Source organism: Gorilla gorilla, chromosome X, assembly GCF_029281585.2.
Source record: "Gorilla gorilla gorilla isolate KB3781 chromosome X, NHGRI_mGorGor1-v2.1_pri, whole genome shotgun sequence".
NCBI classification, from domain to species: domain Eukaryota; kingdom Metazoa; phylum Chordata; class Mammalia; order Primates; family Hominidae; genus Gorilla; species Gorilla gorilla.
The window spans coordinates 57,585,431-57,610,219 of record NC_073247.2 but is presented as its reverse complement, the minus strand read 5'-3'; the positions used below and the strand labels follow the sequence as shown (position 1 = coordinate 57,610,219).

The window sequence follows — 24,789 nt, the reverse complement described above, 5'->3', positions numbered from 1 at the left end:
CAGGTGTGGTGGGGTTGAGCCCTCTGAGTTATCATCTGAACCAGACAGCTCCAGGAAGTCCCTTCCTTCCCTGGAACCAGCAGGGCAGGCGAAGTGGGAGTTATTAATTCTTTATTAGGATTCAGGTTTCAAACAAGGTAGAAGGCAGTGGCAAGAGGGGTTCAGGTAGGGGGATGATGAGGGAACACCAGACTTGGCTAGTTGGGCCACTGCCAGAAGCCAAATGGGAACCCTGGGCTAGAAGGGGTGTGGAGAGGGGTGGACAAGGGGCCAGCCTAGAGGAGCAGACGGGGTCAGCGGATGGTGTATCGGACATAGGGCACCTCGACATCCTCGCCGCTCTCGTCGTTACAGCACAGCTCAAGCACCAGCGCCCGCACGTGGCGGCCCAGCTTTCGCTTCGACACACGGCTCACAATCTCTGTCATCCTGGGGATAGGGGGATGGGAGTATAGGGTCAGGAGGGCAGAAAGCAAGAGAGCATGGGCAGGTAGGTGGGGGCAGTGAACTGGAGTGGGACAGCTGGATGATGAGGCTCCCCAACCCATACAGGGCCTCCCCTAGCCTGGCCAGTGTCCAACTCACGGCTGATCCAACCGTTCCTTGAGCTTGGCAGCTGGCATGAAGAAGGAATAGAGCATGGACACGCCCTGGGACAGCATGGTGATCTCTAATTTGTGCTCTGTCTGGAGAGGGAGGGGGAACAGCAGGGTCATGGAGGTGGACAGGCCAGCAAGTCACCGTGTACACCTCGCCCCCCGAGGTGGGGTGACAGAGTAAGGGAGGGGCCTTACCTTAAAATAGTCGAGGAACTGTTTGAGGGTCATCTCCTCACCATTAGGCTGCAGCCCTTGTACCTCAAAGCGATCCCACAATGTCCACTCTTGGTTATAGTACTGCAAGATAAAGAGGGGAGTGTAAGATGGAGACCATCCCAGAGGGTCCAGCCCCCATCTGTCTCCATCCCCCCCACCCCCATGCAGACGTGTTCAGTCAGATCACAACCCTCTTTTGTTCGAAATCCTCTTGTGGCTCCTATCTCACCCTAAGCAATGAAATTCTGTTTTCTTCTCATCTCCTACCCTCCTCAATCTCACACTCACTCTGGGGACTTTGAATTCCTCCAACTTGCCAGGCACACCCCTATCTTGGTACCCTTTCAAGAACTGGTCCCTCTGCCTGGAATGTGTCCCCACTCGCCACCAAGCCTGCACTGTTTGTCCCCTTACATCCTCCAAGTCTGATCTCAAATGTCATCTTTTCAGCAAGGCCTTTTCTGACCATCCTACACAAAATCTCAAATACATCCCCTCGCCCCCTGGTATTCTCAAGTCCTCTTTATCTTTTTTTTTTTGAGATGCAGTCTCGCTCTGTCACCCAGGCGGGAGTGCAATGGCGCCATCTTGGCTCACTGCAACCTCCGCCTCCCGGGTTCAAGTGATTCTCTTGCCTCAGCCTCCCGAGTAGCTGGGATTACAGGTGCCTACCACTACGCCTGGCTAATTTTTTGTATTTTTAGTAGAGACAGGGTTTCATCATGTTGGCCAGGCTGGTCTCAAACTCCTGACTTCAGGTGATCCATGTGCCTCGGCCTCCCAAAGTGCTGGGATTACAGGCGTGAGCCACCGCACCCGGCCTCTTTTTATCCTTTTTTGATTCCAAAATCATTTAATAGGTTATTTATATAATCTACTTGAGGAACATAACTTAGAAGAGTACCTGCACACAAAAGGTGCTCAATAAATATTTGAGTGAATTCATTAATGAAGCAAGCAAAGCACTTAAGTGTAGGAAGCGTCCAATAAATTTTGGCTGCCATTATTGTGTAGTTACTAATAATCTCCCAGGGCACAATTCAAATATCCCATCTTTTCGCACGTACTCAAATAATGTGATTAATGAATAAGTGAAAAAGGATACACAAAAAGGGTAGGTACACAGAAACCCTCACCTGGTGACAGGGTATGACGTGAATCAGAACCAGATCTACACAGATACACCCCACCCAAACCCTGCTTCGGATGCAGGCCCCCACCTGGTGACGTGGTGCGGCAAGGGGTTCAGAGAAACCAAAGAAAGGCAGGGCCAAGTTGAGGAAACCATTCTTGTAGGAGTCAAGCTGTCGGTGCCCCTGCACAACCTTGTACAGCTCCAGACACACAAGGCCAACCACGGCTGCTGTGGTCGTGGCAATGGCTGGGATGATCTTCCCTGCAATCAGCTTGCTCTGAGAGACAGAAGGGACAAAAGAAGGTGGTAGTTAAGTACAAGAGCCTCAGGGTCTACAGAGGGGCTAAGTGTGGGTAACTCAAACCTGGAGGAGGGCGGAACATCAGATCTAGATTCCCCTCACCTTGTGCCGGTCTGCAGGAGGAATGTCATAGTTTTCTGCCCGGAGGTTGGACGCAGCCACGATGAAATCCATATGAAAGTTGCTGTCATCATCCTGTTATGAGTGGGGAGGGTGTGAAGGCAGTGGGGAGAGGATCAGATAAAGAAGATGTGTATCCTCCACTGCAACTGCCTGCTGGACTCTCCCAGATCACAAAGGGATGGCTGGGAACACCTACTCATTCAGAGCCATGTGGCAGGCCCACAATCTGATCCCCACAAAGGCCCGGGGCTGGCTCCAGATACTCCTGTTTTCTCCAGCCTGTCTATGCTTTGCCCATCCTCCTTCCCTGTCCTGAGCCCCACCCCGTACCTTCTCAAAGTCAATGGGGTACATCTTGAATCCAGGGAGCTTGTCTGGGCTGGGCAGAGTGGCTTTGAGCTCCTCTAGACGACTGTCATCTGCATGAAGAAAGGGACACTGTCAGCCCTTTAGATCCCAGGCTAAGGTCTGAGATGGAAATGAGAGCCCAGGGTGGGGCAAAAGGTATTCAGGTACAAAAAGGATTTGGAAAGGAGAGACATCCTGGGAGAGAAAAGGGGCAAGGAGGAGAGGTAGAGCAGAGCAGAATACAAACCTGAAAAACACAGAGAAAGAGCTGAGGCTATCAAGAACGATCTCTCTAGAGACACTAAGGAACGGAAATGAAAATGTTAGGAGAAAGTGGAGATGGAGAGATCAAGATGGGAGACATAAAGATCTTGGGAAGAATGATGTAGAGCAAGATGGGGGGAACACAGAGGATACAGGGAGGAAAAGGGGAGTAAAAAAGATATATGGAGGGGAAGTTGGGGGGAATACACAGATGTGGACATAGAGGAAAGATATGGGGGGAGATGGAGAAGATATAAAAGGGGGAGAGTGGGGGTATATACAGAGGGCGAGGCAGGTGGGAGGAGAAAGATGGAAGAAATATATGAAGGTGATGAGAGCTATGGAAGGAAAGACTGGAAGACATACATAAAGGAACATGAAGGAGTAGACATTTCAGAAGGAAGATGGGGACCATGGAAGGGGAAATGGGAGAAGATCTATGGAGAGGAAGATGGGGGAGATATAAGGAAGGTAAATGTAGGGGGCGTTACAGAGCTACAGAAGCATCATATACAGAAGGGAGGGGTGGTGAAAAAATATGCAGATGGGGTGGGGTGGGGGTGTCAGTAAACCGCAGCCCCAAACTATGGAGGGTGAAGATGCACAGAGAAACATGCAGGTAGATGTACAGATGGGGGCGGATCTGGAAGGAGACAAGGCAGTAAAGTATCAAGGGAGAGAGACTGCTGGTAGAGATCATACCTCCTAGATGAACAGATCAAGAAGAAACAGAAGAAAGAACAAAACTAAGGGAAATACACAGAGCAAGAGTAAAACAGCAAGTTCTCCTGAGGGCCAGATAGTGGGAAGGAGGAGGAGGGAGGGAGATAATTTGCCCCAACCTACCCTCTTCATGTCAAAGGGAGGCTCAAAGGAAGGTGTGGGTAAACCTCAGGCCTGGGGTCACAGAGCAGAGCAGAACCAGGGGTAGAGGACTGGTGGGGAGGCTGGACTAGGCCGGGGACATGTGGGGGTGACTCCTGGCCAACTGGCCAAACACCCTCACCAACAGAGGCATTGGCGCTCTGCAGCTCCTGGTCAGAAACATGGATCTTGACGCCAGACTTGGGGGTGAATTCGGGGACCTGCACAGACTGCAGGAGTGTGGCCACAGCAGCTCGGTCCTGAGAGCCTGTCAGCCCGTAGGTCTGGGCAAACAGGTTGGCAGCAGCCATCACATAGTCCAGATGCAGGGGCTAGGAGAAGGCAGGGCAGGGAAGGGTGAGCACATCAGCCCTCGAGTGGGGAGCCGCCACCTCCTTCCCACCTATTCACCCTCCACCTGACCCCAGAAGACCCTAGAAAGGAGACTTACATTGTTGACATCAAAGGTGAGCGGGTGTGGACAGCGTTTGGGCCCAGACCAGAACGGCGCTCCCGAGCTTGTGAGCTAAGGGATGGAGAGATTTTTGAGAACAGGACCTGAGAGTGAAGGCCTCTCTGACAATCTTCACGCTTCACCTAGGCCCCAGATGTGCCCCCAATTCACTATCTTGGGTTGGGCACTCGATGGGGACTGGAGCCAATCACAAAATACCTCAACTGTAGGGTCCCACAGGTTGAACCAGAGATCTGGCTGAGAGAACAATTACCAATCCCTGGGTAGTCATTTTGTGCTAGACAGCCCATCATTTAACAAACTCTCATGGATTACCAGGCATTGTACTAACTTCATATTAATAAATACCAGTTAATCCTCCCCAAACCCCCCATGAGATAGATCACTATTATTTCTACTTCACAGACGAGGAAACTGAGGTACAGAGAGAAGTTACGTGATTTGCCTAAGTTCAAGTAGAGTTTGGATTTGAACCCATGTTGATTCCTGTGCTCCTAACTCCAGAATTTCTCCCCCATAATCCCTACAGCCCTGACTGGGAATCAGGTATGACGCAGCCCACACCACAGTCAAGGGAAACAGCAACCAAGCCTCTTTGCTCAAAGGAACTAGGGTGAGGAAAAAGCAGGTCAGGGTCAATCACTCTTCTCAGATCCCCATGCCTCAGGGCACCTGCCACAGCTGGACTCCGCAGTGGGAGGACCCACACTGCAGGCTCCCATTTCAGGGAAACACATTCTGCCAAATGGACCCAACAATTGGGCATTACCTGGTCAGGAGGGAAGTTGTGCAGCAGCTGCCGGATGTTGTTCGAGTACTGGGTGTGCCAGTGGTGGCAGGCCCAGGTCACGCAGTCAGCCCAGGTCTGTGGTCGCTGCAGCACCAGGCTGCGCTGCACAGCCTCCAGCACCTCCAAGGGCTGGGTGCCTGCCAGCCGCAGTGTTCGCTCCACAAACTTGGGGTCTCTATCAGGAATCGAAGAGGACAGAGGATAGGATTACATGTCAGCCTCAAGAGTGGGCTCCAGAGCAATCTTACTTTCTCCATGGAAAACTAGTCCTGACCCCAAACAACGTGAGGCCCCAACAGCCACTCATTCATGTGAAAAGTGTGCCTGGTGCCAAGTGTTACTGTGATGAGGAAAGCAGCCGGGATGCCTTGGCTGGTGGACAGGGACAGGGCGAGAGGGCACTCAAGTTACTCACGTGAGGTACTGGTTGACATTTTCTGCTGGCTGCTTGAAGAGGCCTTCAAACTCATCCCGAGCCCACTGCAGACAGAGCAAACAGATTACATGTGGCCACAGTTGACAAAATGGATTTCCGCAGGCATTATTAGAAGGACCATCAGTGAATAAAGCAAGTACAAGGCGCACAGCTACTCTGGAAGTGGGGAAGCCCTCTAGCCTTCCCCATTCCCCCACCTCAATTGAAAAACCTGGCCAGGCACAGTAGCTCACACCTGTAATCCCAGCACTTTGGGAGGCTAAGGCAGATGGATCACCTGAGGTCAAGGGTTCGAGACCAGCCTGACCAACATGGTGAAACCCCATCTCTACTAAAAATACAAAAATTAGCTGGGCGTGGTGGCAGATGCCTGTAATCCCAGCTACTCGGGAGGCTGAGGCAGGAAATCTCTTGAACCCGGGAGGCGGAGGTTGCAGTGAGCCGAGATCATGCCATTGCACTCCAGCCTGGGTGACAGAGGAAGACTCCGTCTCAAAAAAAAAAAAAAAAAGAAAAGAAAAACCAATGAAGTTGATTTGGGCAGTGGTTACAATAGTGCTGTGTATGTGGAAAACTGTTTTGTTTTGTTGTTTGAGACAAAGTCTCACACTGTCACCCAAGCTGGAGTGCAGCGATGCAATCACGGCTCACAGCAGCCTTGACCTCCCAGGTTGAAACGATCCTCCCACCTCAGCCTCCCGAGTAGCTGGGACCGCAGGCACATGCCACCACACCCGGCTAATTTTTAAGATTTGTTGTAGAGACAGGGTCTTGCTATGTTGCCTAGGCTGGTCTTGAACTCCTGGGCTCAAACAAACCTCACTCCTTGGCCTCCTGAGTGCTGACATTATAGGTGTCAGCCGCCGTGCCCAGCCTAAAAATGTATTAAGATCTGAGTGCCAGGCGAGGTGGCTCACGCCTGTATTCCCAGCACTTTGGAAGGCTGAGGCAGGAGAATCGCTTGAACCTGGGAGGCGGAGGCTGCAGTGAGCCGAGACTGCGCCACTGCACTCCAACCTGGGCAACATGAGCAAAACTCCACTCAAAAAAAAAAAAAAAAAAAATCTGTGTACCTTATTCTAGATATGTTATGCCTCCATAAAAAATAAAAACTTCAATTAGGTATATCTTACCACAGTTTTTTAAAACACAAAAAACTCAGACCAAACCAACAATGATCCCTATCCAGGCCCTGAGGACTTGGCAGAAAACAAGACAGAGGCCGGACACAGAGGCTTACACATGTAATCCCAGCACTTTTGGAGGCTGAGGCAGGTGGATCACTTGAGCCCAGGAGTTTACAACCAGCCTGGTCAACGTAACGGGCATGCGTGCGCGCACACACACACACACACACGTACACACACTTACGCACACACGTACACACAGACACTTACACACACACACACACACACGTACACACAGACATTTCCCAGGAGTTGGAAGGTTGCAGTGAGCTATGATTGTGCCAATACACTTCAGCCTGAATGGCAGAATGAGACCTGTCTCAAAAAATAAAATAGCAAACAAGACAGAGCTTCTGGCCTCTGAGAATTCCTAGGACAGTTCGCAGTCATTAGCGAGGTGGTTTGGAGTGTACAGATGTTAGAAATTCAGGTTCAGATTCCAGCTATGCCACGTATTACCTAGTTCTGTGACTTCAGGCACACAGGATAACATCTTTACCTCTGTGCCTTGTCTCTAAAACAGGTGTTACAACAGTGATAACTACTTCATGGGGTTGCTAGGAAGAAATGAGCAAATACGTATATATTTAAAGCTTGGTTAAAACAGTGCCAGGCACACAGTAAATGCCAAGTGGTTCACAATAGTCCTGTGAGGTAGATGCTATCATTCCCATTTTACAGAATAGGAATCTGCAGCACAGAGAGGTTAAGTTCAAGGTTACACATGACCTAGCAAGACTGTGGTGGGTGCACAAATACAAACATACCCACTCTGGAACTGCAGTGTCAGAAGGGAGAAAGTGACAGATGGAACTGTTTTTTTTTTTTTTTTTCCCTTCCCTATTTTGTTCCCACCCTCATACTCCTACTATTCTAAATGGTTTGGCCTCAAACACTGCACTAAGAATTATTCTGACAGCACAATGGTAATCCCTAGGTTCTGTTTCTTGGCCCAGGTGGTGGTCACCTGTGTGTTCACTTTGTAAAACTTCAGCTAGATCAAGCTTGTCTACCCTGTGGCCCATATGCAGCCCAGGATGACTTTGAATGCTGCCCAACACAAATTTGTAAATTTTCTTAAGACATTATGAGATTTATGCATGGATCTTTTTTTCTTTTATTTTTTCAGCTCATTAGCTATCGTTAGTATTAGTATATTTTATGTGTGGCCCGAGACAATTCTTCTTCCAATGTGGCCCAGGGAAGCCAAATGATTGGACACCCCTGAGCTAGATAATATATGCACTGTTCTGTAGATAAATGCACCATACACACAGAATCATCCTGACAAACCAGCTGTTAAACTCATTTTGAGTAACAGCTGGGGAAAACCTGAATATGGACCATTAGAGACAAATAAATAACTAGAAGAGATGGTAAGAATGATTGTTAATTTTGCTGAGCATGAAAATGATGTTTCTGTTAGACAGAAGTAGTTCTCAATTGGGAGTGATGTGGCACCCCTGGGGACATCTGGCAATGTCTGGAGACATTTTGAGATGTCATGATGGAGGGAGAGTGCTATTGGCATCTAGTGGGCAGAAGTCAGGAATGCTGAGAAACATCCTACAGTGCACAGGGCATCCCCTCTCCCATGACAAATAAATAACCAGCCCCAAATGTCAGTAGTGCTGAAGCTAAGAAACCCTGTTCTATAGCAACATATCCTCACTTGGCAGAGGCACTGAAATAGTAGGGAGTAAAGGGTTGTGATGTCTGTGACACATTTAAGCACAAAGAAGAAAAATCTACATAAATCTAAGAAGAAAATGTGGCAAAACATTAAGAATTGTTAAATTTAGGTGAGGAATGGTATTTGAGTATTCATCATAATATTCTTAATATTTGTCTATGTGTTGAAAAAAAAATCAAAATAAAAGTGAAAAAAGAATGAGTCATTCTAGAAACCTAGGCTGCCTGGTGGGAAGTGAGGGAGGGAGGTTTGGAGAAAAGGCACATCTTACACTTAGGCATGCAACATCTGAAGGCAAGGCAAGGGCCTGGGGGCAGAGAGGCAGCCTGGCCAGATGCCTGGCCTCTTTCCCTTCTCCCACAGCTTATCACCTGCAGGGTGTGCTCGATGGCATTAGGGAAGTTCTTCAGGGTACAGATGGGGATGGACTTCTCAGGTGGGTCCTGGCTGGAACTGTACGACTCTGTCAGGAAGGGGATCACCACCTGCACATTGCCTTTGGTGCCCAGTGTGCCTGACTCCAGCAGTGGCTTCCTGTAGTAGACACAGCGGCGGTCCATGTACATGCCTGTGGGGAGGACAAAGCGAGAGCTGGGAAAGAAACATCAGGAAAGGACAGAAAGACAGACACCCTTCTTGGTATATACACACCGAAACACACACAACTTTGCCCCTGACCACCTCACCCGCCTCCAAACTCACGGGCATCCACGTTGTCCAGGGCATTGGCCACGCCATCTAGGTTTTGGAAAAAATCGTCATCATAGATGCGCTCCGTGTCAGGACCCACACGGTTCTGGTGGCTTGTCACCCGGATATGTGGATTCATTTGGCGCACAGCTGCAGCAGCCGTGTCAGACTTTAACTTCTAAAGGGTTAAGAAAGTGCAGTTCCAGGGTGGGGATGGGGGAACAAAGCTCACTTATTTGTGCATTCACCCAACAAACATCTTTATTTTTTTTGAGACAGGGTCTCTCTCCATCACACAGGCTGGAATGCAGTGGCGTGATCACGGCTCACTGCAGCCTCAACTTCCCAGGCTCCAGCGATCCTCCCACCTCAGCCTCCCGAGTAGCTGGGACCACAGGTGTGTGCCACCATGCGTGGCTAATTTTTGTATTTTTGGTAGAGACAGGGTTTTGTCATGCTGCCCAGGCTGGTCTTGAACTCCTGAGCTCAAAGACCTTGGCCCCACAAAGAGCTGGGATTACAGGCGTGAGCCACCGCACCTGGCCCAAACACCTATAAAGGGCTGTCTGCCTGAGACTTATTTACTTAATGCTGGGGAAGACCCAGGCCCTGAGTTAGGAGGCTAGCAGGAGAGACGGTCTGTGACAATGCCACATGGCCAGGATGATGATGCATGTGGCAGGGGCTCAGCATAAAGGGAAGCTGTGGACAGGAACAGACTGGAGACAATGGGCCAGACATCTGTTCTTTCGTCTTAACACCTGCTATTTTTTCAGGTAATAGCACCCAGGATTGATGCAGACTCCCCCAACCACCACCAGGATGCTGGCACACAGACAAGCAGGATCCTTTCAAAGCCCAAACTGGGCCACGTCCCTCCTCTGCTCAGAATCCTCCCCTGGATCCCACCTCCACTTACCGTAAAATGAGTTGGCTCCCTGACCCCTCCCACCTCAGGATCTTTGCGCAGGCTCTTCCACAGCAGAGGGCGCTCTAGTCCCTCATATCCTTGAGGTCTTTGCAGAACTCAGGCCTTCCTTAACCATTGTCATCAATACTACAAACCATTCTCCCTGACACCCCGACTTCCCTTGTCTGGTTTTAGTTGTTTCCTTTGAGGAGCACTCATTACCAACATTAACTATATACCTCACGATCGTATTGTGTCTATTGTTTGCTGTCCGTTCCCCTCTCCCTCCAGGAATCTTGTTTTATTCCTTGGTATATCCCCAATACCTAAAACAGTACCTCAATAACTATCTGGTGAATAAATGAAATAAATGAAAGGGGGAATAAATCCTGGGTAAGCAAAAATGACATTGTTCCTTACAGAAGGCTTCTCAGAGAACCCTGCATAACCAACCCAGTTTCCATATGTGCAGAGAAGTGTAAGCCTAGGAGACTGAAACTACAACCCTTGGAAAGGCCTGCTTCCAAGGTGCTCCTTGGCTGGTGTCTGGGAACTTGGAATTCAGGAAGGTTCCCACCGCTCCCTACCTGGTATCAGTGGTTCACTGTGCCTAAACCGTTCATGCAAACAATACAGTTTATGCTGAACACCTTTCCTTCTGGGAGTCTGGAAATTTTGGTATGTGCCAGGAAGGGGGCGCCTACATGACCAGCCCCAAGTAAAAGAGATGGTGCTGAGTCTAACAAGCTTCCCTGGTTGGCAACATTTCATGTCTTGTTACACCTTGTTGCTGTTATTTCTGTAGTTACTGTTGCTACTGGGGAAATTAAGGCCGCCTTGTTTAACTCCCGCTGGGAGAAGACTCCTAGAAACTTGCACCAGCCTTTTCCCTTTGCTGATTTTGGTCTGTATCCTTTTGCTGTAATAAATCGTAGCCACAAGCACGACTATATGCTGAGTCCTGTGAGTACTCTAGGTGAATTGAGCTTGAGAGTAGTTTTGAGGACCCCAGACACACCGTCCCAACCAGCACTAAAAAGAGGTTAAGGCAAAAAAAAAAAAAAAAAAAAAAAAAAAAAAGATACAGAAGCTGAGGGAAAGAAAGGCCAAAAAGAAGGGCTTCTGGCAGAGGCAGAAAGATCTCTGACAGAAAGAATGGGAACAAGAAAAAGGAGGGGTGAGGTGTGGTGGCTCACGCCTGTAATACCAACACTTTGGGAGGCTGAAGCAGGCAGATCACCTGAGGTCGGGAATTCGAGACCAGCCTGACCAACATGGAGAAACCCTGTCTCTACTTAAAATGCAAAATCAGCCGGGCGTGGTGGCGCATGCCTGTAGTCCCAGCTACTCAGGAGGCTGAGGCAGGAGAATCACTTGAACCCAGGAGGCAGAGGTTGTGGTGGGCCAGAGATCACGCCACTGCACTACAGCCTGGGCAACAAGAGCGAAACTCCGTCTCAAAAAAAAAAAAAAAAAAGAAAAAGGAGGAAAGTGAGACGACAAAGCCCCAACCTCCTACCCTACTCACCGTGACATCCCAGGGCCGGAAAAGAAACTGTCGATTCAGATTTGACTTCTCAATGGTGTCCATGTCTGTAACGATGATTTCTCCACCCTCCCCGCAGCCCAGCCCAATCATGGCAAAGTTCTTGAGCAGCTCACAGCCAATGGCCCCCGCACCCACCTAAGAAGCAACCAAGAAGACAGGCAGAGGCTGGTCAGGGTGATGCAGGTTAGTGTGAAGCTACCCATCACCCCTCACTCCCCTGAGAGACGGGGAGAGGGGCTAACACCACATCTTCAGGTTGCAGGACTCTAAGAAATGACACGCAGTCATGTGAGGAAGGAGGCACCAGAGGGGGAAACGAGAGATGCACTGGGCTTCCCTTCAAGATAAGGAGAATGGCAAAGAGAATGTGCCACCGGTTGCATTGAGATGCCGAAGGAAGCCCCAGGGGTGATGGCCAGAGGCCAAGATGAGGGGAGCAGACATCCAAGGGGACCACTCACCAGGAAATACTTCTGCTTGCCCAGCTTCTCTTGCAGGTCTGAGCCAAACACAGCCACTTGCCCGTCATAACGGTTCTGGCGCTAAGGAATGCAAAGGGAGGAGGGTTAGAGAGGCCTCCCCAGAAATGTCCCCAATGATGCCCTCCCCACAGGTCCCACCCACATACCTGGAGACACTTGTCCTCTGTGAGGACCTCTTTGTCCTCAGGGAGACACTCAAGGGCATCAAAGTATAGCCACTGCATGATGGGCATGAACTTCCCGGAGCAGGCCTGGAGAGGGGAAGGGAGAGAGGGGGTGGTCAGTGGTTAACAGGGGCCTGACACAGACAGAGAGCAAGTGACAGAGTCATGGAGGCACCTGGCCCACCCCAATCCTGCCTCTCCCCACCCGTGCTGACCTTCATGACTTCCTGGGCAGCCAGGCCCCCAATGAAGGCGTTTATGGGTGCCAGATCCCCAGCAGCCACATATGCCAGCTTCCGGATGAGGTCCTCGTCCAGGTTATTTTGCTGCACTGCTGGCAGGGCTCGAGCATTCACAGCCTGTGCTAAGGCTACCAGTTCTGCTGCATCCTCCTGGTGGGCCAGAAAGAACCAAGAGAGGATCTGTCAGGCCACAGTGAGGGCAGGGAGTGTGGACAGGCAGAGAGGCATGGTGGGCCTTCAGTGCCAGGCATGTCTGCGCTGGCTGGCTCGCCCACTCACCCACCTCATTGCGGGGCCGAGGTGGCCGGCCATGCTGAGTACAGAACTGGTGCAGGGCCTGGAAGCCAATGTGCAGCTGGGCAGGGCGAGAAAACTTGGCAAAGTCTGTCATCACAAAGTCAGGTTCTGCCAGTGAGGCCACCAAGGATTTCTGTGGCGGGGGGAGAGGTCATCAGAACCAGAAGAGAGGAATGGAGAAATAGGGAATGCCTAGAACCACCCCCCACAGCCCACTGCTCCCATCGACACACTCACAAAGCTAATCTTCTTAGGTACTTTGACCTGACTGACGATGCCTCCACGGATGTAGTCGGAGAAGTTGGAGGTGTCACAGATGCTAAAGGTATAAGGACCTACAGAGGGCAGGAAGAGAGCTGTCAGTCTACCCATTCTCCCTAAAATCCACAACCCCTGCAAGATAAGGAACCTCCTGCCCTGACTCAACTCAGACATCAGAAGCTGTCTTCCCTCTGCTCCAGGCTCCACTTGGACATCAGAAACCATCTCTCCTGTGCCCCAGACTCAGCTCAGACCCCGTGAGACCCTGTGTCCCTGGCTCCAAGTCTACACGGGAAGACCTTCTCTGCTTCCCATCCAAATCAGCTCACACACAAGTAGATCCTCTGATCTGCCCTGTTCAAACACCAGAGACTTTTTCCCCACTCAGCTCAGATACCAGGGACACATTCTCCCAGGAATAGCTCAAACACAGTACCTCTCCCCCATGCCCACCAGCTCTTATTGGACCCCACAGGATTGTCTGTAGTTCATCTCAAACACCAGGATGTGTCTCCCCAACTCTGAACCAAGGGCCATGTCTTCTCCCTTCAACTCCCCGGCCAGAACCCAGTAACATATCTTCTAGTTCCCCTCTGCTTCCCCCATGGTCCCAGCTCACCCAGGACTTTGATCTCCATGGGCTGATTTCCGTTGAGTTCAACCATGCCCTGTACTTCTGAAAAGGAGACAAAGTCCCCGCTCTCAAACCCGTGTCGGGCCTCATCCAGGCAGGTAACCACACCGGGGTTGTCCTGGTTAAAGGAAGAGTGAGTCTCAGAAACAGGCCCAGGGTACCAAGAGCAGACAGGAAGGACTACTGCAGCCCACCTGCCTGCCAGGAACCCTAGGGCTGGTCTCCTTACCTTGGTAACCATAGAAACCATAGCACTGAGTGGCTGCTCCCCATTGGAATCTGTGAGGATCATTTCCTCTCCAAAGTCACAGAAGAGCTGCCTGTAGAGGGAAGCAATAGGGCTGGTACCTGTGTCCCATGCACATACAGGTCCCACGGGTCCCTCAAGATGTAGTGAAAACTTGCTGAGCAAACTCAGCCTATCACTGCTGGGATGTAAGATGGTACTTGTGCCACATGGGGAGAGATGAAAACACAGAACCCAAAACCTGGGTAGCTGAGAAGGGATGAGGGTAGGGAGAGCCTAGAGTCTTGGCCTGGGCTTGGTAGGAGTTGGGGGAAAAGGGGACAGGGAGGGAGGTGGGCTGCCACTCACCCAAACAGGCCCCGCGTGTCTGCCACCACCAGCTTGATGCCACGGTTGTGACAGAACTCACCCACTCGCAGCTGGTCCTCCAGAGGGGTGTTGGTAAGCACCACCACCTGTGGAGAGATGGAGGCTCAGGCCCAGCATTGGGGTGAAGGGGAAAAAATGGAGGGCTGGTGTGGAGGACTCAGGCAGTCCTCAAGGCAAACACATCCAGGCTTTGCTGGGTCAGCCTCTTTCACAAACACATAGCACCTACTGTGCATCAGACTCTGTGGGGGTCGAAAATGAACCCCTGGACTATACCAGGAAAGGTGAAGAGGTAGCTGGGAGGACAGAGTTTGGAGAAGAGCTGACTCATTTATTTGACAAACACCCGCTGCTGTCTGTCTGCCATGCCCTGTGAGACACTGGAGTAAAACTCTGTCTCCAGCCAAAGTCTGAGCTCACTCCTACCACACCCACCTGCTTCCAATTCTCAAGACAACGCCTGCTCCGCCATGATCTTTGGGATTTTGCTCTCTGCCTGAATGTCCATCCTTCCCCACCAGGGTGAGCTCCTACTCCTCCATCAGGATTTAGCTGCAGTGCCCTGGCAACCTGGGATACCCCAGGGCCAACTCTCAGCTTCCAGAGCACCTCTTTCCGGCCTGGACTTTTTAATTAACAAACGCCCATCCAGTCCTTATATGCCAGCTGCAATTCCACGTGTTTAACCCTCACAAAAAGTCCGTGAAGTCAGTACTGCTACCACGCACTGACTACAAACAGGAAGACAAAGGTACAGGAGATGAAACAACCTGCTTGAAGTCACACTACCAAGGCTGGAGGCCTGCAGCAAGGCAGTATGGCTCTACAGTCTGTGCCCACAACCACTATGCTGTACTGTCTGTACACATCTTCCCCACTTGAAAAGGCGGGGCCAGGCCGGGTGCGGTGGCTCACACCTGTAATCCCAGCACTTTGGGAGGCGGAGGCGGGCGGATCACAAGGTCAGGAGATCGAGACCACCCTGGCTAACACAGTGAAACCCCGTCTCTACTAAAAATACAAAAAAAAATTAGCCGGGCGTGGTGGCGGGCGCCTGTAGTCCCAGCTACTCGGGAGGCTGAGGCAAGAGAATGGCGTGAACCCAGGAGGTGTAGCTTGCAGTGAGCCGAGATCGCGCCACTGCACTCTAGCTTGGGCGACAGAGCAAGACTCCGTCTCAAAAAAAAAAGAGAAGAAAAGAAAAGGCAGGGCCAGGGGCTAACTGCTGCCTGCATACTCTAGTCCCCCAGCACAAAACCTGACATTCAGGCCGACCCATTAAATCAATATTGAACACTACTAAATAAACCAGAGATGGGCTCTGAGAAAACTGGGCAGAAGGCTGGGTAGTACCCCCAAGATACCTGGAAACCACTAAGGAAGTCCTCAACGAGGGGTCCAGTGTAGGCAGTGACAGGCACATAGCTGTTGAGCTCAGCGAGGCGGGGCTGTGATACCTCGGCCCGGTTTTTACCGATGTCCTCCTCCCGCAGGTAGAACTGTAAGGGTGTGCAGTAGGGAAAAAGATGAAATGGCTGTGGCACCGGGAACAGTGGTGCCACGGGAAGGGGGAAAGGGGGAAGGGTGCTAGGAAGAGGTACCTGGGAGGAAAGATCAGCCCACTGGGCAGTGCCCTGGTCATGTAGGGTAACAGCCTTGACCCCACCAAGGATGATGTTCTTAGCGATCTCCACGCCCAGGCCCCGCAGGCCTGATACCAGGACACTGGATGTCTGGAGCCGCTTCATTGCCTCATGGCCCAACACATACCTGCCAGGTTAGGGGGTACTCTAGGTCAGGGCCTGCCCCACCCAACCTTATCCTCTCAATGTCCCATTCCACACCCCTCAGCCCGGCCTTGGCCCCACTTACAGCTGCCGGGAGTAAAGGCCCTCGTCTATGTCTGCTTCACTGCCGTTCTTGGCCATTCCCTAGGGGTAGAGGAACAAGTTTAGGGAGACACACAGGAGTGGAGCATGGATAGACAGACAGTGATACAAAAGACTTTCCCACCCACCACCTCGTCTGCCAGTCTCCACGGAGAGGACACTCACGTTGGTTGGCACCGAGGGCACTTCGGACAACACGGACTGGGCAGGGGAGCAGTTAGAACCCGGCTTTGGATCAGGCCCGGACACGCGACGTTTCTTGGACAGCGGCGAGCTGGACATCTGGAGGAAAAAAAGAAGGTCAGAGGTGACCCTGGAGCACATGGGTACCGTTTGTCTGTTTGTTAGTAGCAACTGTGGGGGAATGGAAGACTTAAGTATTAGTACCCCCATTTTACAGCAAAGAGGGGACAGGCACAGAAAGGTGAGGACTTGCCCAGGGTAACACAGCTGTCAGACCTAAGATCTGAACCCAGGTGGTCTGATTTGCAAATCCACACTGCTGACCACTAAGCCATTTGCTTCTTCCCAGCCCAGCATAATGAGGGAGAGACTCTAATCCTGGAGTGAAAGGAATGACAAGAATGTACTTGTGTCGAGGTCAGGGGAAGGATGTGGATTCAGGACAGACCTGGTTTCAAATCTTGAGCCTGCCACGCACTAACAGTAATAATTAACCGCCACAGGCCTCAGTTTTCTCACCTGTGAAACAGGGGTGATAATACCACTTACCTTCCCCATGGGGTTATCGAGATGATAAATAACACAGAGCATAGAACCTGGCACAGAGTAGGTAGGCAGTAACAAGCAGCCATTCTCCTCTCCCTTAATCCCAGGGATGGCGGCGGGAGCGGGGAGTGCAGGAGGGAAGTGAGGCTTGGACATCCATCAGGGTGGCATGATGGCAGGAGCGGTAACTTGCTGAGAACCCAGTCCCCAGAGGGGCTCAAGTTTTATAAAGCCCAACCCTGCCCCCAGCTTTGGGAGGGGAAAACCGACACAGACCAATAAAAGAGGTTGCAAAAAGATAGAAAACAAACACATCCCAAGCCTCATCTGCATGCGGAGTCCCTTAAACAGGTTAACCACAATGATAAATGAGTATTAGATTGATCAGGAGCCCTCCTTGTGCCAGATGCCATAGTAAGCACTTCTCTAAACCTCGTCTCACTCTGTCCTCAGGGTACCCCTGTGGGGTTTGGACTGCTATCAATAATACCCTCAACTTTAAAGTGATGGAAAAAAATTCACTCAGGGACGTTCGGTGACCAAGGTTCCCACACACTGAGCTGGGACCAGACCAGGATCTGCTGACTCTGAAGCCCAGGCTGCTTCCTCGTGTTATCACGTTTCATCCCCTCCATGACCCTGACCCAGCAAGGCAGAGTTTAGCGTCCTTGCCGGACAAATGAGAAGTAACTTGCCCAGGGTCACCTGCTAGGTCCCAGAGACAGAACAATAAAGCCTGCTGTGGAAGTGAAATCTGGTGGTGGGGGTGACTGGGTCCACATGCTGGAGATGGGAGGACCCAGCATCACTTCCCCTCACCCCAAGTGCTCCTCTAGGCACTGAGTCTTCTGTTCACACAAGTCCTCCCACACTGAGACTTTTATGACACTAAGTATCCCAATGTACCTAAGATTCCATCTTGGCACTTGTCACTAGCACCAACCACAATGACAAGAGCTCCCTACTATCTACCAAGAGCATACTGTGTGTCAATCAAAGAGGAAAGGGCTTTGTCTAATCTTAACAATCCCCATGACCCAGATAACCCTATGCCCAAATCACAAATGGGAAAACAAAGGCTTAGAGAACCCCATTCACTCGCCCAGAGGCATGCAGCTGGTGGGGGACTGTTTGCCAAATGCCCCTGGGCTCAGGGCCCAGTCCACAGGGCTAAGGAATGGGAGATGAGGGGAGGCAGCAGGCTGGCTGGAGCCCCTGAGATAGCCAGGTGAATTGCTTAGAATGCTAAGAGCCAACCTGGGTAGCAAGAGGCTTGGTGAGTTAGTAGAGACAAAGGTGAACCATATTTTCCATTTACTGACTCTCTGACTGACCTGGGGTAGAGATCTCATTTCCTCTGAGCCTCATTTTCTCCAAAAGCTGGGACAAATGAAACTGTCTTCAAGGGGCTGCTGGCAGGGTTAAAGAAGCCAAGGTCTGTGGTCAGAACTCACTGACCTGAGGATGTGAGTTCCTCCCTGGGCACGTGTAGTGGCCTCCATTACTTAGTTATCTCCTTGCCTTGTCATTGGTCAGTTTGTTTGGGACATGCCATTTCCTCACTCCATAAATTAGAGATGATCCAGGGCCAGAGAGCACTTTAATATCTGGACATTTCACCTCTGGATCCCTAGTGCAGGCAGCAAGAGTCTAAGAAGTTTCAGATGATTGTTCAAGTGGATTTTGACTGCAAAGGTTTGGAACAGCCCTGTCTCAAGGCAAGCAGGAGTCTGGGACAGAAACTCTGCAGAGGAGCTAAAGATCCCCCACCCCCAGCAGAAAAACAATCTACACCCTTCCTACCTCAACAATTGCTCAGGCCCCCACCATAACATACACACTGTGAACTGTTTGGCAAGGCTGAGCTGTGGCTTAGCTTCTAAACAAACCTGAGTCTCCAAACTGAAGATTTTCAAGCGTAAGCATTCTCTATTCCCAAACCAGAGGGTTTGAGGGAGGAGTCTTGGAGGTGTGAGAGGACGCAGGTTAGCAGGATGGAGAAGCTAGGGCATAGAGAAGGGGGGCTGGAGCATGTCAAGCTTTCTGGGAGGGGTTAACTGAGAAGTCCATGGGAACGTGAGAGGAGAATCAGGAAGTGGGTGTCTAAGAGCAAGGAGGCTCTGAGACAAATGGGAAAGGAGATGTTAGAAGTCCTGGGAGGGAAAGGACTAGGCTAGGGTATTAGGAAAAGACTCAAATTCGGATCTCTGGAAAAGGATCTTTTGGAGAAAGGCTGAAAAATTGCAGTGGAGGCCCCCAGAGGCTGCAAGGAGGTAGGAGGACAGTTGCTGGGCCCCATGGAAGCTGCAAAGGGAATGGGTGGGGGATTCTAGAGTCTGAGGAGGCAGCAGGAAGATGTTGGGGTCTAGGGGGAGAGGTAGCTTCCATCAGGAGGATGTTGAGGCTCTGGAGGACTCTGGAGACAGATGCTGGTAGCAGAAATCTTTAACCAAAAATAATAGATAGGGACATGCAAGAGGAGAGGTGTATCTGACATTCCTACTACAGAGTCCCAGGAGGCTGTGAGGGTGGATGGTGAGGGGCTGGGAGAGGTTTCTAATGGAACACAAAGGCCCTGTGTCAATCTCTGACACGACATGCTAGGTATCACAGCTGCTCTGAGGGTGTGGAAAAGGGAAGCTGGGCCCAGATAGTTCAGGCCTTAAAAAGGTTAGTAAGCAAACACTGGCTAGGTCCCCAAATGGGGTTGGGTTTCTCTGACCAATTATGTAGGACCCGATGGAGGCGCTGAAGGTAGATGCTGAGAAGAGGGTTTTCTACTGCAGTACAAAACAAGAGGGCCATGGCCAGGCGCGGTGGCTCACGCCTGCAATCCCAGCACTTTGGGAGGCTGAGGCAGGTGGATCACCTGAGGTCAGGAGTTCGAGACCAGCCTGGGCAATATGGTGAAACCCCATCTCTACTAAAAATACAAAAAGTTAGCCAGGCGTGGTGGTGCATGCCTGTAATCCCAGCTACTCGGGAGGCTGAGGCAGGAGAATCGCTTGAACCCGGGAGGTGGAGGTTGCAGTGAGCTGAGATGGCGCCACTGCACTCCAGCCTGGACATAGTGAAACAATTCTGTCTCGGAAAAAAGAAAAAGAAAAAGAAAAAGAAAACAAAAAGGCCTGTGGGGGGAAGGGACATCTGACAATGATCCTGGGGTCCAAGGAGGCTGAAAGCAGAAGCTGAAAACCCCTGACTGCAGACGTTAGGGACCTTGAAAGGATCTGAGGGCAGATTCTGAGGCCTGATGTGAGGATAAGGGATCTGTGAAAAAAGCAGCTAGAACCCAGGTTGGTTTTTGAAGGCAGAGGCTGGGTCTAGGGTGGGGTTGGGGAGGCGAGTCTCTGATGGAAGGGGCTAGAAGCCAACGGGGTCTGCAAGAGCAGATGCTCGCAGGGGCTCTTTGATGGAGGATTATGTATCCAAACAGTTCCTCCCTGGTATCTGGTGCACTGGAAGGCTCTGGGGGTTCAAGGTGCCTGATGGGGAAGATGCTGAGGCCTCTCAGTAGTCTCTGAATACTGGAAGTATAAAAAGCGAGAAATTCCGTAAAAGTAGAGAAAGTGTCAAAGGACAGAGTCTAGGAATTGAAGAGTCTCTCAAGGCTGATGGTAAGAGGGGTCTCTGAGTAGAAATACTGGGCAGAGTCTCTGATGGAAGATGCTAGGGCCAGGGTGGGGTTAGGAGACCTGACGTGTGGCGAAGAGGGGTCCCCGACACAAAGGCCAGGCCCAAATGGCCTTTCACAGGGTCTAGTACCCCTGGAAGCTCTGAGCGCGGCTAGCATGTGTGTGGGATGGGGGTCTGAAAGAAAATGCTAAAGAGGACTCTCTTACAGAGATAAAGGGCCTATGGACCCCTTCGAGATCTAGCCCGTCTTGGAAGCCTTGAGGACAAATACTGAGAGGCTAGGAAGTGTCTCAAAGGAGATTCTGGGGCAGGTCTTTAACGGCATTCAATGGTGAGGAGCTCTGATCAGCAATGCTGATCCACGTAAATCTCTATTGGAGACTGGGGAAGAGTTCTGATCTGAGATACAAGGTTCGGGACGGAGTCAGGTCCCAGACTAGAGATGTTGGGCGTGAGTCTCTAAAAGCACATCCTGGGGGTCCGACTCCAAGGTCAGATTTTGCAACCAGAGGGAGCCGGAGTGGTCCTGGCCGGGGAAAGTCGGCCCCGCCCCAGGATCCGCTCCCCCTCCCTACTCCGCTGATTCCTGGCTCCCGAGTCACCGCGGCCCGCCCCGACAGCAGCGTGGCTCAGGGCCCTCCAGTGCCTCCCCGAAACCCCTGCCCAGGGCGAGGCGCAGTGAAAGGACGTTTTTTACCAATGCCGGTTCCCCGGGTCGCGCCGCCGCCAACTCCTCAAGGAGCCGAAGCCAAGCCCGGCCGCCACCCTCCTCCTTCTCCTCCTCCCCGCCGCCTGGGCCGCCTAGAATCGCCGCTGCCGCCTTCTCCTCCCCCGGCCGTTGTGGTTGTGGTTGTCCCTGCCACCTCCTTACAGCCGAGCCGCCGACACAAGATGGCGGACGCTGAGCCTGGGGCCGGAACAAAACCTTGGGCCCCACCCCCAGAAACCCGGATGCAAGCGGGCCGCGCCTACTTATGAATCATGCATAAAGTTCCCTACTCGGTTGCGATTCATTCGGTTAGAAGTGGAACAGCACCACCTGGTGGACATTGTGGCAGTAACAACGAAACAGGTAAAACAGAGGCCACGCCTCATGGAATGTGACTAATGAATGAAATTGTTGCAGCCAGGCTGTCAAGGAAGCGAAGAAAAACCGTTAAGGCCATGCTTCCTGATTATAAGTTATGCATGAAGTTGAGTGGTTGGTAGACTAACAACCAGCAACCAGAAAGCAGATGTTAAAACATGGAAGCCACACACCCCCATTCATGAATAATGATGATCTTGCAGGGGCCCGGAAGCCAAGGAGACCCAGGCCACAACTTACTCATGAATCATGCATGAGGCCCAGTGGGTTGGAATAAAAGGGGCACGCCCGCCTATTGCTGCATCTAATACACTGTAAGCAGGGAAATGGGGCTGCTGCAGGGAAAACACACTCTCCCAGGTCCTGAATAATGAATTATGCTGCTGCAGTAGCTCAACCTGGAAACTCAGAGAGGTCAAGAAAGGTTCCACCCAATTTATGAATTATGCATAAGGCGAAGAAACACCCAAGACTGCCCTGCCCAGCAAATAGGGATTATGATGCTATAGCCAAGGCAAAGTGAGCACGCCTTCCTGTTCATGAATAATGAAAGATGTCACTGCAGTGCCACCAGAAAACCCAGGGGACGTGTACTCCCTGCCCCCACCTCCCCTCTCCACGCCTCCCTCCATTCTCCCCGCCTCAGGAACAAGGGCTGCCTTGGTCCAATCAAACCCAAACTCACTACATGTCTTTGGCAGGTGCCTCAGTTTCCACAACTGTAAAATGAGGATAGTAATAGAGCCCATCCACCTCACAGAGATGTGTTATTATGAAAATCAGATGACGCCTGTCATCCCAGCACTTTAGGAGGCCGAGGCGGGTGGATCACCTGAGGTCAGGAATTGCAGACCAGCCTGGCCAAGATGGTGAAACCCTGTCTCTACTAAAAATACAAAAATTAGCTGGGCATGGTGGCGGGCGCCTGTAATCCCAGCTACTGGGGAGGCTGAGGCAGGAGAATCGCTTGAACTCGGGAAGCAGAGGTTGCAGTCAGCCGAGATCGCGCCATTGCACTCCAGCTTGGGCGACAAGAGAGAAACTCCGTCTCAAACAAAAGAAAATCAGAGAATATAAATTATGGGATGAGCCTTAGAACATTGCTGGCACAAGGCACTGTTAAATTTTTAAAATATTATATATTAATATAAAATATGTTAAGATATGTAAATATATATTTACATTAATATAAAATTAGTTATGAATACTCAGCCACTAGAGAAACCCCCAACTTGGGCCACTGCTTCCCCATCCATAAAATAGGAATAACAGCAACTTACCTTGCGATGGAGTTTAAATGAAGAAATAAGTAGAAAGGGCTTAGACCAGTGCCTGGCACATGCTAAGTGTTATATTAGTAGTAGTAGTACTATCAAATGGCGGCGCAGGGGAATGGGGAGGGGAGACATTATGGCATCTGGTTAAGACTACAGATTGCGGAACTAGACCCCAATTTGAATCCCGGCCCAGCCACTCACTGATTGTGTGACCTTAGGCAAATTACTTAGCCTTCCTGTGTCCCAGTTTCCTTATCTATAAAGTGGGGGTAATAATGACCTACCTCCTAGGATTGTCGTGAAGATTAAATGCGCTAAGTAGCTAAACGAGTGTAAGCTAATCTTATCGTTATCCTCATACCCATTATTCAGGCTTACAAAACGATTTGCCAAAGATCACACAACTGGAAAGGATCGATGGGATTTGAATCCAGAGCCGGCTGATTATCTGGGATTATCAGGCCATAAGAAATGAACAATGTAGGAGGCCTCATCCCTTTGCTAGACGCCAGGTTTTAACTCTGGTACCTGCAAGGGAAAGCTAACCGCGGATCACGCAGACAAAGCTGCAAAAGCCACGCTCCTCATGAATTAAGCACGGAACCCCTAGGAAAGCCACTGAAAACTCAGGGTGCTACTTAACTTTCGCGAATCATCAACGAACTCGTTTGCGCGGCAGACTTCAGAACGCCCCTTCAGCACGTCCCTTCGGCACGCTGATCCGCCCCTCGTGAATAATTCACAAGCCGAGAACCTTCAGCGGACCAGGTGCGAAAGAGGCAAAAAACTGCCGCCTACCACAGCCCCACCTTATTATGAATAATAAATAAAGGCCGGGTGGCGCCGCGTCAGCTCAGGAAGAGCTGGGCTCCGGTGTCCCTTCCCTAGCCTGAGCTGGGAGGCTCCTCTCCCTAGAAACATCTGGGCCCCCGACGTGTCCAGTCTCGCAGTCCTGAGCCTCCAGGCGCGGGGAGGACCTCATCACAAAACCAGAGGTCACAAAGGCCTGACACCTCCACAATGCCATGTCAGTCCCGATTGTTCTGTCACCAGGACCCCGTCCTGAAACAAGCCCCCAGTCCCGCCTTGACTTTAGTAGCCTCAAGCTTTGCTTCTCCCCTTGAAGAATAACCCAAATCCTGCTCCACGGACAAGGGTGCCCATACACGGACCCTAAGAATCTCCCCAAAGCCCCCCAAACCCTGCCTCCGAGGGGTGCTCCCCGAAACAGACTCCCAAATCCCACCCCGAAGTCCCCAAACGGCACCCCTTAAGGGTCTCCTCAAAAGCAGACGCCCCCTAAATATCACCCCGGGCCCGGAGGCTCCAAATACGCCCATGAGGGGTTTCCCCGAAGTTGGGATTAGGGAAGCACCCTCCTCCAAATGCTGTCCAGAGGCTTGGGGGCACGGTGCTCCAGCTCACCCCCTGTGCCGGGCGGAAGCCTCGCCTTCCTGCCAAAGATGAGCTGAAGCCACGGGGCAACGGAAGAGCAAACCACCTCCGTCGTACAAGAGAAGCCAGAGTTTGCGCGGAGCTCGGAAGCGCGGGGCCTTGGAGAGCCCCGGGTCTGGGATGTACCACAGATGCTTTGCTAGAGGGGCGTCAGTCCCTGCTCCCGCGTCGCTGGTGCCCGTTTCAGACCCAGATGACCCTACAGGTTGTGGTACGGCCCAAATGCGCGCGGCATGCTGGGGGTGGTAGTTCTGTCTGGCCAGTGCCTGGTGCACGTGGTGGGCACCAGCGTCCAGAATATGGGAAAATGTAAGCCTGAGCTGTGGAATTGCCGGAGCCGTGCTCTGTAGGGTGGGAAGAGGAAACGGAACGTGTGGGTGCCTCCACATGGAAAGGCACACCCATCCTACAGATGGGGAGACCGAGACTCAGGTGGCCAA

The 24,789-nt window shown here is 51.4% G+C and overlaps 1 protein-coding gene across 5 annotated transcripts; it reads right to left on the bottom strand.

Moving 5' to 3' along the window:
* Positions 1-94: 94 nt before the first annotated feature.
* On the bottom strand, positions 95-24,482 carry UBA1 (ubiquitin like modifier activating enzyme 1). 5 transcript variants are annotated; one of them, XM_055375627.2, is made up of 27 exons: positions 21,228-21,465; positions 18,229-18,306; positions 16,331-16,447; positions 16,149-16,207; positions 15,878-16,046; positions 15,641-15,775; positions 14,256-14,362; positions 13,890-13,980; positions 13,646-13,778; positions 13,003-13,100; positions 12,752-12,898; positions 12,442-12,618; positions 12,209-12,313; positions 12,042-12,122; positions 11,560-11,715; positions 9,134-9,299; positions 8,803-8,999; positions 5,531-5,595; positions 5,095-5,290; positions 4,302-4,376; positions 3,993-4,182; positions 2,705-2,793; positions 2,354-2,446; positions 2,036-2,227; positions 795-896; positions 586-686; positions 95-429 (listed from the first exon to the last, which is right to left on the bottom strand). In XM_055375627.2, exons 2-27 carry the CDS (start codon positions 18,244-18,246, stop codon positions 294-296), a joined length of 3,195 nt encoding a protein of 1,064 aa, XP_055231602.1. In that variant the 5' UTR covers positions 18,247-18,306; positions 21,228-21,465; the 3' UTR covers positions 95-293. The 5 variants fall into 5 exon arrangements, with proteins under 5 accessions (XP_055231602.1, XP_055231601.1, XP_055231600.1 ...); XM_055375626.2 differs by having other exon boundaries at positions 18,229-18,303; positions 21,228-21,456; XM_055375625.2 differs by lacking the exon at positions 18,229-18,306 and adding an exon at positions 16,898-16,944 and having other exon boundaries at positions 21,228-21,450.
* Between the last annotated feature and the right edge of the window lie 307 nt (positions 24,483-24,789).

Coding starts and splice junctions, on each gene's coding strand:
- UBA1 (XM_055375625.2), bottom strand. CDS start 16,939: ATGCTCTGTGTTATTTATCATCTCGATAACCCCATGGGGAAG. Junction 16,448..16,897: donor TCGATAACCCCATGGGGAAG/GTAAGTGGTATT, acceptor TTTTTCCTCCAG/ATGTCCAGCTCGCCGCTGTC. Junction 12,123..12,208: donor CAGAGGACAAGTGTCTCCAG/GTATGTGGGTGG, acceptor TGCATTCCTTAG/CGCCAGAACCGTTATGACGG.